We start from the raw sequence: 16,036 nt of genomic DNA, 5'->3' as shown, positions 1-16,036 counted from the left end.
CAGATAAGTGATCATCTCACCGTAGGGGATTCGTGCTATACTTGAGTTTAATTTTCTACTTTTTTATGTCAGTCTAGAGCCCAGTACAATATCGGTTAGTGGTATCCAGTAGAATTTTCTGTGATCACGACTATCTCTCATATCTGTTATAGACAATAAAGTAGTCAGAAACCACCCAGAAAGGTGTCTCCTTGATAAGTGGCAAGTGTGCCTAAGGAACTGCTTGTTCAATTTTAATTAATTATACTTTAAATGCCTTCTTGTAGCATGTGGCTACCATACTAGGGAACTTAGCTCCAGAATCCTGTAAACAATATTTAATTGCTGCTACATGCTTTAAGAAGTAGCAAGAAAATGATGAAGCTGAATTTTCTTCCCGTAAGAACACTCATCTAATAATTAACTAAAGGAATTAGTGCTAAACAGAACCTGAAAGACTGAGGCGTTAGCAATAATTCACAACCACAGCGGTAAAGATAAGCTTTAGTAGTTACCAACATTTGCAATAACATCAAAAAAAAGAGAAAAAGGAAAGAAAGGAAGAAAGGAAGAGAGAGAGAGAGAGAGAGAGAGAGAGGGAGGGAGGGAGGGAAAACACACCTTTATGCCTTCCTTAGGGTCCTCCCGGATATTTATTTGAGTAGCTTTCTCACGAGATGAACATAGAAGGTCCAAAATTTCTTCATTATAGATCTGATATTGTTGAAAGAAAATGGCAAAATATGTTAACAGTGGCCATCTCTGTGTGGACTGCAAGACCATAAGTAATTTTTGATTACACTTATAAAGGCTGTCATGGGTATGGGTACAACTGTGGTAGAGCTCTTGCCTTGCCTGCCATTCACAAGACTGCTCTGGTAATCCCTAGCATTGCAAACAAAAGCAGCAAAGAGAACAAAAGGGGAGGAGAAGGGATGGGAGAGGATGGGAGGAGAGGAGAGGAGCTGGGCGGCCTGAACCTGAGCACTTTCCAGGACAGCGTGTGCTTTTCTCCAGAGCCTCTCCGGGCCCCAAATTCAGTTCCTTCATGATATCTTAACAGCATCAGTTTTACCAATTTAACCAATTAAAATGTGAGCATTAGTTGCTTATGGGAAGGCAGGGTGGAAGTTGGGAGCAAGGGAAGAGAAGGGCTGTAACTAATACTTCAATAAAACAGTAAAACTTTAAATAATTTAGAGAATGTTCTATGTGATACACACTACAGTTCTTTGCTGTTATTGCTAATGTCACTATTTAATACACTTCTCCAGTTATTTGTACATTCAATTACCTTGACCAAGGCTGGATTAATCAAGACTCAGAAAGCTAATCTGGGTGGGGTTGGAAAGATGGCTCAATGGCCCTCTACTGCTCTTGTAGAGGACCCAAATTTGGTGCCAGCAGCTACGTCAGGCAGCTTACAACTGTCCTCCAGCTCCAGGGGATCCTACAACTCTGCCATGCTCAGGACCTACACTCATGTGTGCATACCCACATACACACAAACACAGAATTTAAAATATAAAACAATAAAAATAAAGGGTAATCGTCTTTAACTCCCCTGCTCATTTTATCTCTTATATCTGATAACATAATGTAATTCAACATGAGGATGAACTATTACACACAATTTATGATTACATGCATAAGCTTTATAAGTTTAATTATAGTTCCTCATATATAGATATCACTGCATCACTTCAGTAGAACCAATAAGTTAGCTTCTCAGAAGCCAGATTCTCTAAATATGCCTTATGGTATCATGAGGTTAGACGCAATTGGACAGTAATTTTATACTGATGTGCACTATTCAGGTTCCTATAAGGACAGTGGGTTTAAAATCTGTTAGTCCACTGATATCTCTCAAATACATGATCTAAGTCCCTAGATCAGGGTCTGGCACATAGTAGATGCTCAATAAGTATCTGTTGCGTAAATGTACATTTTATCACCACTTACACACAGCATAATATTTTGCCTGATTTTTAATAACATTCTTCATGAAGGAAGAGCAGCATTCTAATTCAAGCCTTAGCAGTGAAGTGAAATGGGGCACTTTTCTGCAGACTTCACAGAGAATCAGTGATACAAGCCAAACGAAAATTAAAGAATTCCTATCATATTTTTGCATGGCAGTGCCAATTCTTCTAACAATCAGATGAAGTAGATAATTCTAATTAAGAAAAGAACTGGGTAACATCCAGATCCAACTGAGCAAGTAAGTTTTAGCTATCAATTTATTAAATGCAATTTACTAAAAATTCAATTTGCTGATTTGAGTCATGCCAAGAAAATTCTCATTTGGATGTATTTTCCCACTCAAAGATAATCTTGATTTCAGAATGACTGGGGAGAAATCACTTACCTCCAAGTAAGACACTTTCAGAGTAAATTCGAAGTCACTCTTTTTATTAATTTCTTTGAAGAGCAGTTGTATTACCCTGGGAATAACCCCAATGGCTGAGTCATGTTCTTGTTCTGCAGTGTATGCACCTCCCATTGAATACGTTTTTCCAGATCCAGTCTGCCCATAGGCCAGGACAGTTGCATTGTATCCTGGCAAAATAGAAACCACGGGGATAGTAGTGTTCAAGACTGTTCATCCGGTTAACATGCAGCTATTGCTTGTAACAAAATTGAGGTTGTTTTCTTAAGACAGAGTCTCTTGAAAACAGCAAATACAAAGCAAAGGCCTGTGTGTTCCAAGGTTTGAATTCCTCAAGAAAAGCAAAGAAAAATACTGACCTCTGACTGTGCCACCGTTTCAAAGCCCTTAAGAGCTAGGAAGTCAAACATAGATGTGACTAAGATAATAAAGGCAGCCAGGTCATGGTAAAAAAACCTTTCAAAGATTCATACTTGAGTATTTGTACTTCTAATCTTGAATACTTCTAAATTATGGAAAGAAAATACAAGTCTCAGCCAAGCAATGGTGGTGAACACCTTTATCCCAGTGCTCTAGAGGCAGAGGCAGAGGCAGAGGCAGAGGCAGAGGCAGAGGCAGAGGCAGAGGCAGAGGCAGAGGCAGAGGCAGAGGCAGAGGCAGAGGCAGAGGCAGAGGCAGAGGCAGAGGCAGAGGCAGAGGCAGAGGCAGAGGCAAGGGGATCTCTGAGCTCAAGGCCACCCTGGTCTATAGAGTGAGTTCCAAGAAAGACAAGGCTACACAGAGAAACCCTAATCAGCCACAAGGAGCAAAAACAATTCTGGTATGAATTTGTATGAAAGTCTTGCCAAATGTAAAAGCACATGCCTGTATCCCAGAAATTGGGTGGCTAAAACATGAGGATTAAGAGTTGTGATTGGAGCTGGGCAGTGGTGGTCCACACCTTTAATCCCAGCACTTGGGAGGCAGAAGCAGGAGGATTTCTGAGTTCCAGGTCAGCCTGGTCTACAGAGTGAGTTCCAGGACAGCCAGGGCTACACAGAGAAACCCTGCCTAGAAAAACCAAAAAAAAAAAAAAAAAAAAAAAAAGAGTTGGGATTGGGGCTGGGGCTGGAGAGCTGGCTCACTGGTTAAGAGAACTGGCTGCTCTTCCAGAGGATCCAGATTCAATTCCCAGCACCCACATGGCAGCTCACAACCAATCTATACCTACAGTTCCATGGGATCTCATGCCTCCTTCTGGCTTCTGTGACCAGTAGGCACACATGTGGTGCACAGACATACATGAAAGCAAATCACCTATACACATAAAATAAAGAGAAATCTTTAAAGAAAAAGAGAGTTGGGGTGGAAAGAGAACTTGAAAAAGCAGAATTTTTTTTTTTTTAATGATGAATGACAAGTTCCTATCTGGGGACTTTACAGGAAAACCAACAGAATCAACTAACTTGGAACTTTGGGACTCCTAGAGACTGAGCCAACCAACCAAAGGATAAATATGGGCTGGACCTAGGCCCCTTACACATATGTAGCAGATGTGCAGCTTAGTCTTCCTGCGGTTTCCCTAAACAACTGGAGCTCGGGGGTGAGGGGGGGCTGTCCCTGAACTTGTTGCCTGCCTGTGGATACAGTTCCCCTAACTGGACTGCCTTGTCTGGCCTCAGTGGGAGAGGATGCACCTAGTCCAGCAGGGACTTGATGTACCAGGGTGAGGTGATACCTGGGGTGGGGTGTCCATCCTCTGAGAGGAGAAGGGGAGGGGGATGGTGGAAGGAGCTGTGTGCGGAGAAACTGGGGAGAGGGGCAGCTGATACTGGGAGGCAAAGTGAATAAATAAATGAAAATAAATCCCTATCTGAACATACAAAAATCATGTTGTCAGGCTCCAGGCACACATAGTATTTAAGTATGACTAAATGTGACACAGACCCTTTGCTATCATGGAGTACTAATAAAGAATTATCTATTCATAGTGTTCATGAACCAGGCCTGGCAGAGCTTTCCTGCAAATGCCAGCAGCACTTTCAAAAGTTCAAGGCTAAACCAGGTACGATAGAACACATCTTTAATCCCAGAACTCTAGAGATAGAGGCAGGAGAATCTCTGAGTTTGAGGCCTGCCAGGTCTACATAGCAATCATGAGTTCTAGGACAGCAATGGTAAAATATAGTAAGACCCTGCCTTAACAAAAATTTTTTTTCAAGACCAGACTGAGTTACATTAGGGATACTCTGTCTCAAAATTTTTCTAAATTTTTTTAATTGACTAAAAATTATTGATATAATTGACTGAAAAAAGTGGGTTAAAAGTAATTCAATGGCATGGTGGCACACGCCTTTAATCCCAGCACTTGGGAGGCAGAGGCAGGCGGATTTCTGTGTTCGAGGCCAGCCTGGTCTACAAAGTGAGTTCTAGGACAGCCAGGGCTACACAGAGAAACCCTGTCTCAAAAAAAAACAAACAAAAAAACCCCAAAAAAACAAAACAAAATAAAAACCCAAAAAAAAGTAATTCAACTATAAGTAAAAGTGGAAAAGATCAAAAGGATATCAACTCACATTGTAATCATTTTCTGTGACCAATAGTAAGGTAAACAACTGAGTTTTTTCTATTCACATTTTATAAATTTCTTTCTTTTTATTTTTATGTATATGAGTACACCATAGCTGTCTTCAGACATACCAGAAGAGGGCATCAGACCCCATTACAGATGGTTGTGAGCCACTATGTGGTTGCTGGGATTTGAACTCAGGACCTCTGGAAGAACAGTCAGTGCTCTTAACTGCTGAGCCACCTCTCCAGCCCACGTTTTATAAATTATTACATTGGATGCACCATGGAATAGTGACAGTGTTTCCTATTATAGTCTATATATAATTTGTAATGTTTGCAGAAAGATGGGTAAGATGTATATCTGTTTGAGCTTAGTTCAAATGAAAATGTTATTTTCTACATCCATTTTTATATTTTGTCTTGCCAGAGAATATGAATTACTATGCATACATTTCATTTTATCCCATAAGTCTTAAGGTTTTTTTTGTTTTGCTTTTTTGTTTGTTTTTGTTTTGTTTTTTCGAGACAGGGTAGCCCTGGCTGTCCTGGAATTCATTTTGTAGACCAGGCTGGCCTTGAACTCAGAAATCCGCCTGCCTCTGCCTCCCGAGTGCTGGCATTAAAGGCGTGTGCCACCACGCCTGGCAAGTCTTCAGTTTTGATTAGAACTGGAGACAGAAAACTCTAGCTAGAACTAAAGTAATATCTTTAAAAAGAGACAATTAGGCAACAGATAGGCTATTGATACATTAAATTATTATCACTCACTAACTGGTAAGTAGGAACTATAAATTCAACTGTACTTCAACATGTAAGAAATACCTCCGAAAACCATCCCTTAAGAGACAATTAGACAACCTAAAGGAAACTCTGTTTAAAACAGTCACTGCATTGGTCTTAAAGCTGCCATCTACTATTTACCCAAATAATTTTGAAGCCTGAAAAGAAAAATCTTGGAAGGGGAGGGGAGGGGGAGGGAGAGGGGAGGGAAGGGGAAAGGGAGAGGGGAGGGAAAGGAAGGAAAGGGGAGGGGAAGAAAGGAAAGGGGAGAGATTTCTGCTCTAAATAAAAGCTCTCAAGCTGTGAATTGAAGTTTATTACTGTTATAATCTGATGACTGTGGAGCAAGGGAATAACATTTTATAACTTTCTACAACACCACAGATAGGTATAAGCTGCGACATCTTGGAAGGCCAGGTTTTAGTACTGGGTCTTAAACAGTCTGGCCTCTGGGACCAGGAGTCCAGAGCATAAAAAGGCACTATTGAAATGAATATAAAAAGACCAGATTTGTCCTTACAAATAAGGATGGTGTTAAAAACATGTATATTAGAATCACTTTATACTTGCTATTGTCTTCAAATAATACAGTTTAATTCTCATGTTTCCCAGGTTAAGAATACAAGAGAAGGACCTGGACAGGTGGTTCAGTGGTTAAGAGCATGTACTACTCTTCCAGAGGTCCTGAGTTCAACTCCTAAGTACCTACTTCAAGTGGCTCACAACCAGCTCCAGGAGAATCGGAAACGACTCATATGTACATACTCAGAGAGGGTGCGGGAGGGAGAGGGAGAGGCAATCAGGCAAGTAGACAGACAAAAGAAAAAGACAGACAGAAGTCTATCGTTCAGGAGAATGAAGCACAAGAATTAGCTCACAGCTAGTCTCTACTGCATTACAGAATGAGTTCAAAGTAGGCATGCACCCAATAAGACTCTGTTTTCAAAAGGAATAGCAGGAGACACATGATAGAAAGGGGAAAATAGAAAAACGCTAGGGGCTCTAATTGCAGAGGAACTACCAGGGTCAGGACAGGACAGGGAGGGTGGGGGGACAATTAACACTAAGGATGTCTGAAAAACCCATAAGGAATCATATTATTTTTATTTACCTAAAATTACATCTAATATATATAAATGTATACACATGCATATATAACTTATGCCACTTAGGTGACGATGTTCCCCTCAAGAGCCCTAGATTATCTAAAAGAACAAACACACAAACAAACAAAAAAAAACCAACCAACCCAAAAAAAAAAACCTAGTACTGGACATGAGAAACTACCTTTCAACTTGTTGGTCAGGGAGACAAGAGAGTCCCAAACCAGCACGCCTAGGCTACTACTGTTGTATTCCAAAGGCTGGAGGTCAAGTACCTATTGCTGAAGCCACTGTGAACTTTGGACATTGGACTTGGAGGATCAGAGATGGATCTGACCTGGACCTCTCCCTTGGGAACTAGGTATTATATAAAGTGCCAAGGGAGGGGAGTAACCAAGAGTCCTGCCTAGCTGAGAAGCCTAGGAATCGTAACAATGACCAGCATAGCAAGATCTCCCTAAAGGTGACACTCATATGTGGGTGGTAAGGTAACCAAGTGCTTTCTAATTGAACAAAGGTCTTCCCAGCAGGAAGGAAATCATGCCTGATACTGGAAACCTAGCCGACGACCGGGGGAATAGATCTTAGAATAGAGCCTACTATCGCTATTTTACTAAACCAGTGTAATTCATAACTACATTCTAAATACTTATCCTTATACCCATAGATAAGAGTAGCTTTCACTCTTCAAAGAAGCTTCTCTTTGCAACAGATGGAGACCATTACAGAAAATCATAACTGGTCAAAGTACAAATGGGATGCGTACCCCTTAGTGTACCTAAGACCCAGGGAACATAGCAGACACGGGGGCAGAAAGATTGTAAGAGCTAGAGGACCAGGAAATCAGATGATTGTGTCACCTAGAAATAATAAGAGGGTTTCACCCACTACCTCAACAGTATGGTTGCCTACATAAGATCTGAAGAAGGACAAGTGACATGCTAACATGGGAGAAACCTCATGTCTCTGTGGTAGGTTCCACCCTACCACAGAGAACTACAGGCAACTAACAACTGCTGAGAGGGGTAGACTCCATCTTCTCCAGGGATATCCCCCTTAACTGGTTATACATACCAAGTGGTCAGCCCTGAAATCATACACATATGAGCAACACTGAGAAGACTCCACAGGTCTATTTATATATCATGCAGTCGACTGTATGAGTGTATATGTAACAAGAATTAAAAAGACGCCATGTACTTAAGAGGGAAAGGGGTGGGGCATGGTAGGAGTTGGAGAAGGAAAAGGAAGTGAGGAGCAATTTAATTATTAAAAATACTATTGCGCACTCAGGAGGCAGAGGCAGGTGGATTTCTGAGTTCAAGGCCAGCCTGGTCTACAAAGTGAGTTCCAGGACAGCCAGGGCTACACAGAGAAACCCTGTCTCGAAAAACCAAAAAAAAAAAAAAAAACCAAACAAACAAACAAAAAAAAAACCTATTGCTTCCCTCCACTCTCAGCTGGAGAGTGAATAGTAAACTAGATGCGAATTAAACAAAAGCATGTAAAAGAGAAAAGGAAGAAGAAGGGAATTAGACAGAACTATATAATGCTTTTTCAAATATGCAAAAAGGAAAAAAAAGATTAACTTTACAGGAGGAGATCTGGTAGGTTTATATCTTAGTCAGATGATTGAGATTAACAATAACAGGAATAGGGCAAATTAAAACCATATACTGCCTGACAGGAATCAATGAGAATACAGAAGCACGCCTGTGGTGTTTCTGCTAAAAAAACAAACAAACACAAAAAACCGTCTCAAATTTTATCATAACGTTAGATAAAAGCAAAAAGAAAGATACAAGTGCTTTGTAATCTTCAAGTATCAAAACAATGAAGGCTTTAAAAAACACAAAGCCCAAAGGTTCAAGGACTACTTTAGACTTGGGGACTATAAGAAGGGCGCAGCAGCTAATCATACCATGATTTTTGAACTAAATTCTTTGCTATCAAGGGTATTACTGAAACAACTGGCAACACTTGAACAGGGCTGAGGATGAGAAAGTAGTAACAAGACATTGCAACTTCTGTGATTATGATGGCTATGTCATGACGCTTACTGGAAATATATGGTAAAGTATTCAGGGATCATAACATCAACAACTTATTACCAATGATTCTATGAAAAAAATGGCATCTTTATGCTGTTCTTGCAACATTTCTATAACTACTATAACTACAGTGTTTTCAAGTTTTACAATAAAGTCTGGGCCTATAGCTCACTTGGCAAAGTACTTGTCTAGCATACACAAAGCCATGCGTTTGCTTTCCAGCACAGCATAAGCCAAATCAAGGAGGGTGGTTGTACTGGCTAGTTTTGTGTCAACTTGACACAGCTGGAGTTATCACAGAGTAAGGACCTTCAGTTGAGGAAATACCTCCATGAGATCCAACTGTAAGGCATTTTCTCAATTAGTGATCAAGGGGGAAAGGCCCCTTGTGGGTGGGACCATCCCTGGGCTGGTAGTCTTGGGTTCTATAAGAGAACAGGCTGAGCAAGCCAGGGGAAGGAAGCCAGTAAGGAACATCCCTCCATGGCTTCTACATCAGTCTTTGCCTCCCAAGTGCTGAAATGAAAGGTTCTCTGTGAGGTCCCAAGACAACAAAATATGTCTAGGTCAAAGATAAACTGGATGTGTTACTAGGCTGTGGGCTGTTTTTAAAGGCAGAAGTCTGTTTCATCCATTCCTCTTATTTGTAGTGCCTATATGACCCACCCACACACACACAAACGCCCAGTGAATTAGACAGCCTCACCTTTAAACACGCCTTTTATGAGTGGAGCTACTGCTGTATTAAAGACCTCTTCCTGTTCAGTAGAGGGGTCAAACACAAAATCGTAGGTAAATGATTTATCATTACCAACCACCACCTGCAAGAGGCAAGAGACAAGGATGGGGAAGGATTAAAAAAAAAATGCCTGACCACGCCCCTCGCTCCTTTCAGCCTCAGCTGTGGAGGAAGCCACTCCAGACTCGACTACCCACCTGAGGCTCTCCGGGCACAAAGGAAAGGCACGTCTGGCAGCCCTCCTTAATCTCTTTCGAGACGAGGGGGCGACAACGCAGTGCCACTCTTACGGGAATCCCCTTCACCTCTTCTTTCATGGTACCAGCTCAGCAGGTGTCCGTGCTGGGTGAAGCCGGCTCTCCCAGGAGCCCCCGGAGGCTGGCAGGAGTGGAAAGGCCCTTCTCAGGCGGTGGGAGAGCTCGGAACTCGCTGATGCACTCTCCCTCCCAGCGGGATCACGGTGTCCTGTCACTCTTGGCCACCGCCTAAAGGTTTGTCAGTCCCAATACTGCAGGGCGAAGCGGCGTCAGCAATAAGGAAACTCCAGCAGAGACAGCAACCGCGACCCCAAGCCCTAAAGTGCTCCAAAGCGCAGAATCGGAGCTAACGCGGTGCCCGGGTAACTCACCAAACTAAACGTCCCTCTCACCGACCTTCCCTGGCGCCCTGTTCCAACCGGAGCTTTAACCGCCAAGTTTCAAATTGATCCCAGAGGCGCCAGCCAATCGGAGCGCGTACAGCCTGTGAGAAGCAGACGAACTTGAGCACGCACACCGTGACGCGCAAGGAGGCTGGAGCTCTGGCTCGCCCAAAGAGAGCTCCGCCCCGGCAGGGTGGTAGGAGCATCCGCTTCCGGTTCCGACGCCGAATTGGCTGTCGCTGACCGAGGCCTTCTTACCGGTGAGGTGGCCCTGAGTTAAGTGGTCGCGAGCGCGGGATTCGGGCGGGTTGCAGGACCTGGATCTAGAAGGTAGCCCGTGTAGACGGAACCCGTCTGTGGACACCACGTTTACTAAGCACCTCTAGAGATTGTGTCTGGCCCCAATCCCTATGGGATAGTTAAGAGTTGGCACTCCCTTGCTGTTTTAAAGTAGATCTTTGTAGATGTGTAGATTCTCTTTTCCTAGGTTGGAAGTGGTGACACCTATTGTTTTTTGTAGAATTGTGAGAAATGCAAACATGCCATTAGAGTGCTTAAAAAATTAATTTTTTTGTCTTTTGTTTTTGTTATTTTGTTTTGTAGCCTGCCTCTCCTCCCTACCCCCCCTCCCCAATCTTAACACCTACTTGTGGGCTAGTCCCATAAAGGAATGGCCCTCGGCTGGAAGGCTTTCTGGAACTTAGAGTGCTTGGTCCTTTTTAAAATCATTTTCGTTTCCTTTGATTCGTCCTTTTCAGGGCTTTGCCTGAAATGGACAACCGGATTCCCTATGATGACTACCCTGTGGTTTTCCTGCCGGCCTATGAAAACCCTCCAGCGTGGATTCCTCCTCATGAGGTGGGCGCCATCTGCATTCCTGAATAATCATGAGATCTATGAAAGAAAAAGTAGCAGGGCTAGGAAACTCAGTGGAGAGTGGATCTTAGGTGAATTCTGAGCAACAGTGACCCACTGGTGACTTCTTGCAGAATCACCATGCCAGAACCCTTCACACTGGTGAATTCTGAAAATTCAGAGCCTTAATTTCCATCCTGTCAATAAGAAAGGACTAGGGATCTATAGGGCCACTAACATGTCCCGAGACTAAACAGCCACTCCTCTGGACTGTTTTATCTGTGCTTTGTAAACTGAGTCAATGGCTTTACCAATTCCTGACATATATCTGGTTTATTGGTATTCTAAAAGAAGGTAGATGTAACACATCTAAGACTGGGAATAAGATTTCGGGGATTGCTGTATCTTGCAGAGAGTGTACCACCCAGACTACAACAATGAGTTGACCCAGTTTCTGCCCCGAATTGTTACACTGAAGAAGCCTCCTGGTGCTCAGGTAAACTTATAGGGGCTCTTATTCCAGTAACGTTTGGTCCATGCCAGAAATTGGCCATGGTTGGGGTGTGGATGTGGATTGGGAGGTAGGTGACCAGAAAAGCAGAGGTGGCACTTCTACAGCATCTCCTTTTCTTCTGAGTACATAGATGTCCCTGTTCTTATGTCTCTGCTGAGTCTGCATCCTGTGTCCTTTTGTCTTTCAGTTGGGATTTAACATCCGAGGAGGAAAGGCCTCGCAGCTAGGCATCTTCATCTCCAAGGTCTGTGTGAATGTGTGTGTATGATAGGCTGTATGGCTAGCTACTTTGTTATCATATTAAAGTGCACTGGTGGCCCAGCAGATAAAAAAATGGATGACCCGCTGGAGTCATAGGATAGACATAATGGAAATTCAGCCTTTCCCTTTGAGAACTGTACTTGGGGCCAGTATGCTGGGGCATGTGGGCATGTCAGTACTCTGAGAACTCGAGAGGCAGAAGGGGGAAGATTAGGAGTAGGTAACAATCTATAAAGTCAAGGCAGACAATGGTGACATAGGACCTTAGTCCCAGCACATGGGAGGCAGAGATAGGCAGATCTCTGTGAATCCAAGGCCAGTCTGGTCTACGGAGTGAGTTCCAGGGCAGCCAGGGCTACAAAAGAAAAACCCTGTCTTTAATTAAGAAAAAAAAAAAAGAATCTCAAAAAAACAAACTGAGAACCAAATTTCACTAGCAAGCCACTTAATCTCCCGGCGGTATCACCAAAAATAACACATTTGAAGAGCACTGAATTTGCCCTGCAGTCTCCTGATTTACTCCATCACAACTACATAATACCTCTTCACTAACAGGTGATTCCAGACTCGGATGCACATCGAGCAGGACTTCAAGAAGGGGACCAAGTTCTAGCTGTGAATGATGTGGATTTCCAAGATATTGAGCACAGCAAAGTAAGCATAGCACATGGACTATAGTCATGCACGAAGCCATCTCAGGTAGGACAGGTTGGACCCGAATAGCCTTATCTGTATGAAAGCATCTCTTCAAGGGAAATGTACCAGAAGAGAGCAGCTATCAGTGAGCTAGATGGGGCGCATTCCATTGCTGTATTATAGTTCTTTCCTGAGTAATAGCTCTTCATTTGTACAAGCTGCCGTGTTCCTTCCAGGCTGTGGAAATCCTGAAGACAGCCCGAGAAATCAGCATGCGTGTGCGCTTCTTTCCCTACAGTAAGGCACTTTCTTTTTTTCTTTTTCTTTTTTCTTTTTTTACTTATATGGCAGGGCTCTAGGTAAGTAGAAGTCTTTGAAATATGGATAATGGCAAGCCCCAGAAGTTGAGAACTCATCCTGAAAATCATGTGCTGTGTTCTTTCTTACCCCAGATTATCATCGCCAAAAGGAACGGACTGTGCACTAGAGACTTGCAGCCCACAGCCTTCCGTGTGGGATCTGCCAGGACAAGCTGGCTAGACCTCTGAGAAGTTGGAGAAGTCAGGAAATTGTACTCTCCACACCGTCCTGGTTTAGTGGATGGGGAGGATGGGGTGACGGCTTACCAGCTGTATTATGTACTGTACTGTACTAGGAGTTCCCTAGTTTGCTAGGTGAGTTTCATTCTGGAAAAGGAGAAAGATAGTGATGTCTAGATGCCTGTAGCCTGTGGGGAAAAGCCAACTAGAAAACAACTGGCGTTTATCAGGTACCTTAGATTGGTCACTTATACAGCTAATTTTATTCGTAGAAATCAGTAGAAAAAAAAAGTCTTGGGAACCTTCCATCTGATTTGCCTGGCCATGCCATCCAGTCCTTGTACATATATACCTTGGAGTCCCATACACTTAGGAAACTCCAAGGAGACACGTCCTGCTCATCCCCGCCCCCACCCAAAGTAAAAACACAATACTGAATAAACGTGGCTTGAGTGATACTACTGCTTGAATATAAAATGCCATTGAGGAAAACAAATACATCAATCAAACACTGGGAGAAACAGCAACGTCATACTTACTTTACATCTCTATCAGGCCAGAATACTTGGGAGCTTAAAAAACACTAGCCATCGAATACCCGAGGGAGCTGGGCAGTGGTGGCGCACGCCTTTAATCCCAAGGGAGGCAGAGGCAGGCGGATTTCTGAGTCTGGGCCAGCCTGGTCTACACAGAGCAACCCTGTCTCTCAATACTAAGGGATCCCTAGAGTCAAGGGCTCTGGGTAAAACTGCCCCTTCCCCAGGAGTGTTCGACTTGGTGCTGTAGGGGTTGGTGTTGATATATTTTTCCCACATTCTCTGATCTGGAACTTAAGCCAAGGAAGTGGCATAGATTATTCCTTTTCACAGATAGCAGTAGGAAAGTGGTTTCCCACTTGTAGTTAGTGGGAATTACCAACTTCCTCCTTTTTCTGACCCTACCCCCAAATAGCTTTCCTTTGTCCTAGTGACTGAACATTACATATCTTACACAGATCATGACGGTGTCGTCTCCATTGAATGACATTAAAATACCCAGTCATAATTGAAAGGTTTTTTTTCTCTGGAGGAGGTGCTGCTACAGTGAAAGCCCAACATTTGACTTAAAAAGAATCCTAGGGAGAGCAGAGCCATCGAGGGGACTCTCTGGGCTGAAAGGATGCCTTCTTCCAAGGCTGACAATCTGAGTTTGATCTCCAAGACCCACATGGTGGAAGGAGAGAACCGGCTCCCAAAGTTGTCTATTCTTCGCCTGCAGGGAGTGGCAAGCAAACACGTGCAAGAATCCTGGAGCTGGACAGAATCTCCTACCTTCCTCTGGAGAGTGATTCTTTTCATTTGAGAGAGAACCCAGGAATTTACCTTATTTATTTATTTACTTACTTACTTATTTGGGATTTTGGTTTTGGTTTTGCTTGGTTTTGTTTTGTTTTGTTTTGAAGCAGGTTTTCTCTGTGTAGCTTTGGCTGGTTTGGAACTCACTCTGTAGACCCTCTTGAACTCACAGAGATCATTTGCCTCTGCCTCCTGAGTACTGGGATCAAAAGTGTGAATCACCGCTCCCACCCCCACCCAGGCTGGAATCTACTCTTTTAAATAAGCAAGATAACATTTCAACTGGCTGAAATGTGGGAACTGGCTCTTCCCATGAGTCCTACCTCAGCTGTACTAAAGGCATGACTAGAGACTCAGTTCTATGACATTGTTGGTGCTGAACCTTCTGAGCAGAGCTGGAGGTAAAATTAGCTTAAGTCTTCCTAGGAATTCTATACTTCTATTTGCTCTGCTGACCCCCAGTGGCCATCAGGGAGAGAAAAGCTTGGCTATTTCCACAAAACTAATCGCTGTGTCTGCTGAACGTTAAAGTCCTATTTCCATAGTTATTAAGTTACCAGTTCTTTTTTTCCTGAGGTAGGTTCTTGGTACATACTTCAAGCTGGCCTTGGACTTGTGGTCTTCCTGCTTCAGCTTCTGAAGTTCAGAGGATACAGGTGCATATAGACCCCAGCTGTGGGTAGCAGGATTGATTTTATTTATTTTTATTTTTTTTTTTTGTATGTGAAGGTCCAAAGTTGACATTGGTCATCTTTCTTCACTTTTCATCTTATTTCTGAAGACTGGATCTCTCACTGAACCTGAATCTCTTATTTGGCCAGGTTGTCTGGCAAGGAGGCCTCAGGGTTCCTCCTCTCTCTACCTTCCCAGTGCTGGAATTACAGGTGTGAGCTACCACATTCACAATTCCTTTTTTTTTTTAATATAATCTCTGTTTTGTAGCTCTGCCTCTTCCTGGAACTTGCTAGGTAGACCAGGCTGGCCTTGATCTCAGATCCACTTGCTTCTGCTGGGATTAAAGGTGTGTGTCACCATGACAGGCACCCAGCATTTTAACTACACTATGGGATTCAAACTCATGTTCTCATGGTTGTGTAATGTTGACATCTCTGTAGCCTCCAGTTGAGATTTTTTTCCCTTATCATAATTTATTAATTCAGCAGTCATTCTTTTAGCAGCACTTAAAAGTTCTACACCCTATCTGAGGTCCAGGGAACATTGCAGAAAAAGTTCAGGGGTGGAAATAATAGAGCCAGAGGATAAGGAGGAAAACTACCTTTCATCTTCTCCATATGACATAGCCACTGTAGTCACAAACACACCAGGCTGCGGTTCCCTGCACAAGACCTTGGAGATTCATAATGCTGAGCTAGAAAGAGACCCACAGAAGTTTCTTGTAAAGATCTTGCTCTAGGAAAGCAGTTATCAACCTGTGGGTCAAGACCTGTTTGGGGAAGCCTTAACGACCTTTTCAACGGGGTCGCCTGAGACCATCTGCATATCAGATATTTACATTGTGATTCAAAACAGCAAAATTACAGTTATGAAGTAGCAACAAAAATAGTTTTATGGTTTGGGGTCACCACAACATGAGGAACTGTATTAAGGGGGTTGCAGCATTCAGATGAGGTTCACAGGTATTCATTCTTTTCATTTTACTAATATG

The 16,036-nt window shown here is 43.0% G+C and overlaps 2 protein-coding genes across 5 annotated transcripts in view; one reads left to right on the top strand and one right to left on the bottom strand.

The window, feature by feature from the left end:
* The window catches only part of Kif4 (kinesin family member 4), a 101,207-nt gene extending 90,895 nt beyond the window's left edge, over positions 1–10,312 (bottom strand). Inside the window, exons 1-4 of one of the 2 annotated variants that reach the window (NM_008446.2) lie at positions 9,789–10,312; positions 9,559–9,673; positions 2,348–2,538; positions 601–693 (exon numbers count right to left, since the gene is read on the bottom strand). In NM_008446.2, the coding sequence (NP_032472.2) occupies positions 601–693; positions 2,348–2,538; positions 9,559–9,673; positions 9,789–9,908 (519 nt within the window). In that variant the 5' untranslated portion in view covers positions 9,909–10,312. The remainder of the gene's footprint in view (positions 1–600; positions 694–2,347; positions 2,539–9,558; positions 9,674–9,788) is intronic. The other variant, XM_006527855.4, reaches the window with a different exon arrangement.
* Positions 10,313–10,428: 116 nt separating this feature from the next.
* On the top strand, positions 10,429–13,506 carry Pdzd11 (PDZ domain containing 11). 3 transcript variants are annotated; one of them, XM_011247685.2, is made up of 7 exons: positions 10,429–10,507; positions 10,990–11,089; positions 11,499–11,582; positions 11,788–11,844; positions 12,417–12,515; positions 12,734–12,794; positions 12,950–13,497. In XM_011247685.2, exons 2-7 carry the CDS (start codon positions 11,003–11,005, stop codon positions 12,982–12,984), a joined length of 423 nt encoding a protein of 140 aa, XP_011245987.1. In that variant the 5' UTR covers positions 10,429–10,507; positions 10,990–11,002; the 3' UTR covers positions 12,985–13,497. The 3 variants fall into 3 exon arrangements, with proteins under 3 accessions (XP_011245987.1, NP_001343313.1, NP_082579.1); NM_001356384.1 differs by having other exon boundaries at positions 10,436–10,491; positions 12,950–13,506; NM_028303.4 differs by having other exon boundaries at positions 10,436–10,561; positions 12,950–13,506.
* The last annotated feature ends 2,530 nt before the right edge of the window (positions 13,507–16,036 follow it).

The sequence above is a fragment of the Mus musculus genome, chromosome X (genome assembly GCF_000001635.26).
Source record: "Mus musculus strain C57BL/6J chromosome X, GRCm38.p6 C57BL/6J".
NCBI lineage: Eukaryota > Metazoa > Chordata > Mammalia > Rodentia > Muridae > Mus > Mus musculus.
Note: the sequence above shows the minus strand (reverse complement) of the source record. Positions and strands in the feature narration are given on the sequence as shown.

What these genes read in the sequence shown, in the direction of transcription:
- Pdzd11 (NM_001356384.1), top strand. Translation starts at nt 11,003, where the DNA reads ATGGACAACCGGATTCCCTATGATGACTACCCTGTGGTTTTCCTGCCG. An exon ending in CGTGGATTCCTCCTCATGAG is followed by an intron (nt 11,090 to 11,498) that starts GTGGGCGCCATC and finishes TGTATCTTGCAG; the next exon opens with AGAGTGTACCACCCAGACTA. An exon ending in AGAAGCCTCCTGGTGCTCAG is followed by an intron (nt 11,583 to 11,787) that starts GTAAACTTATAG and finishes TTTGTCTTTCAG; the next exon opens with TTGGGATTTAACATCCGAGG.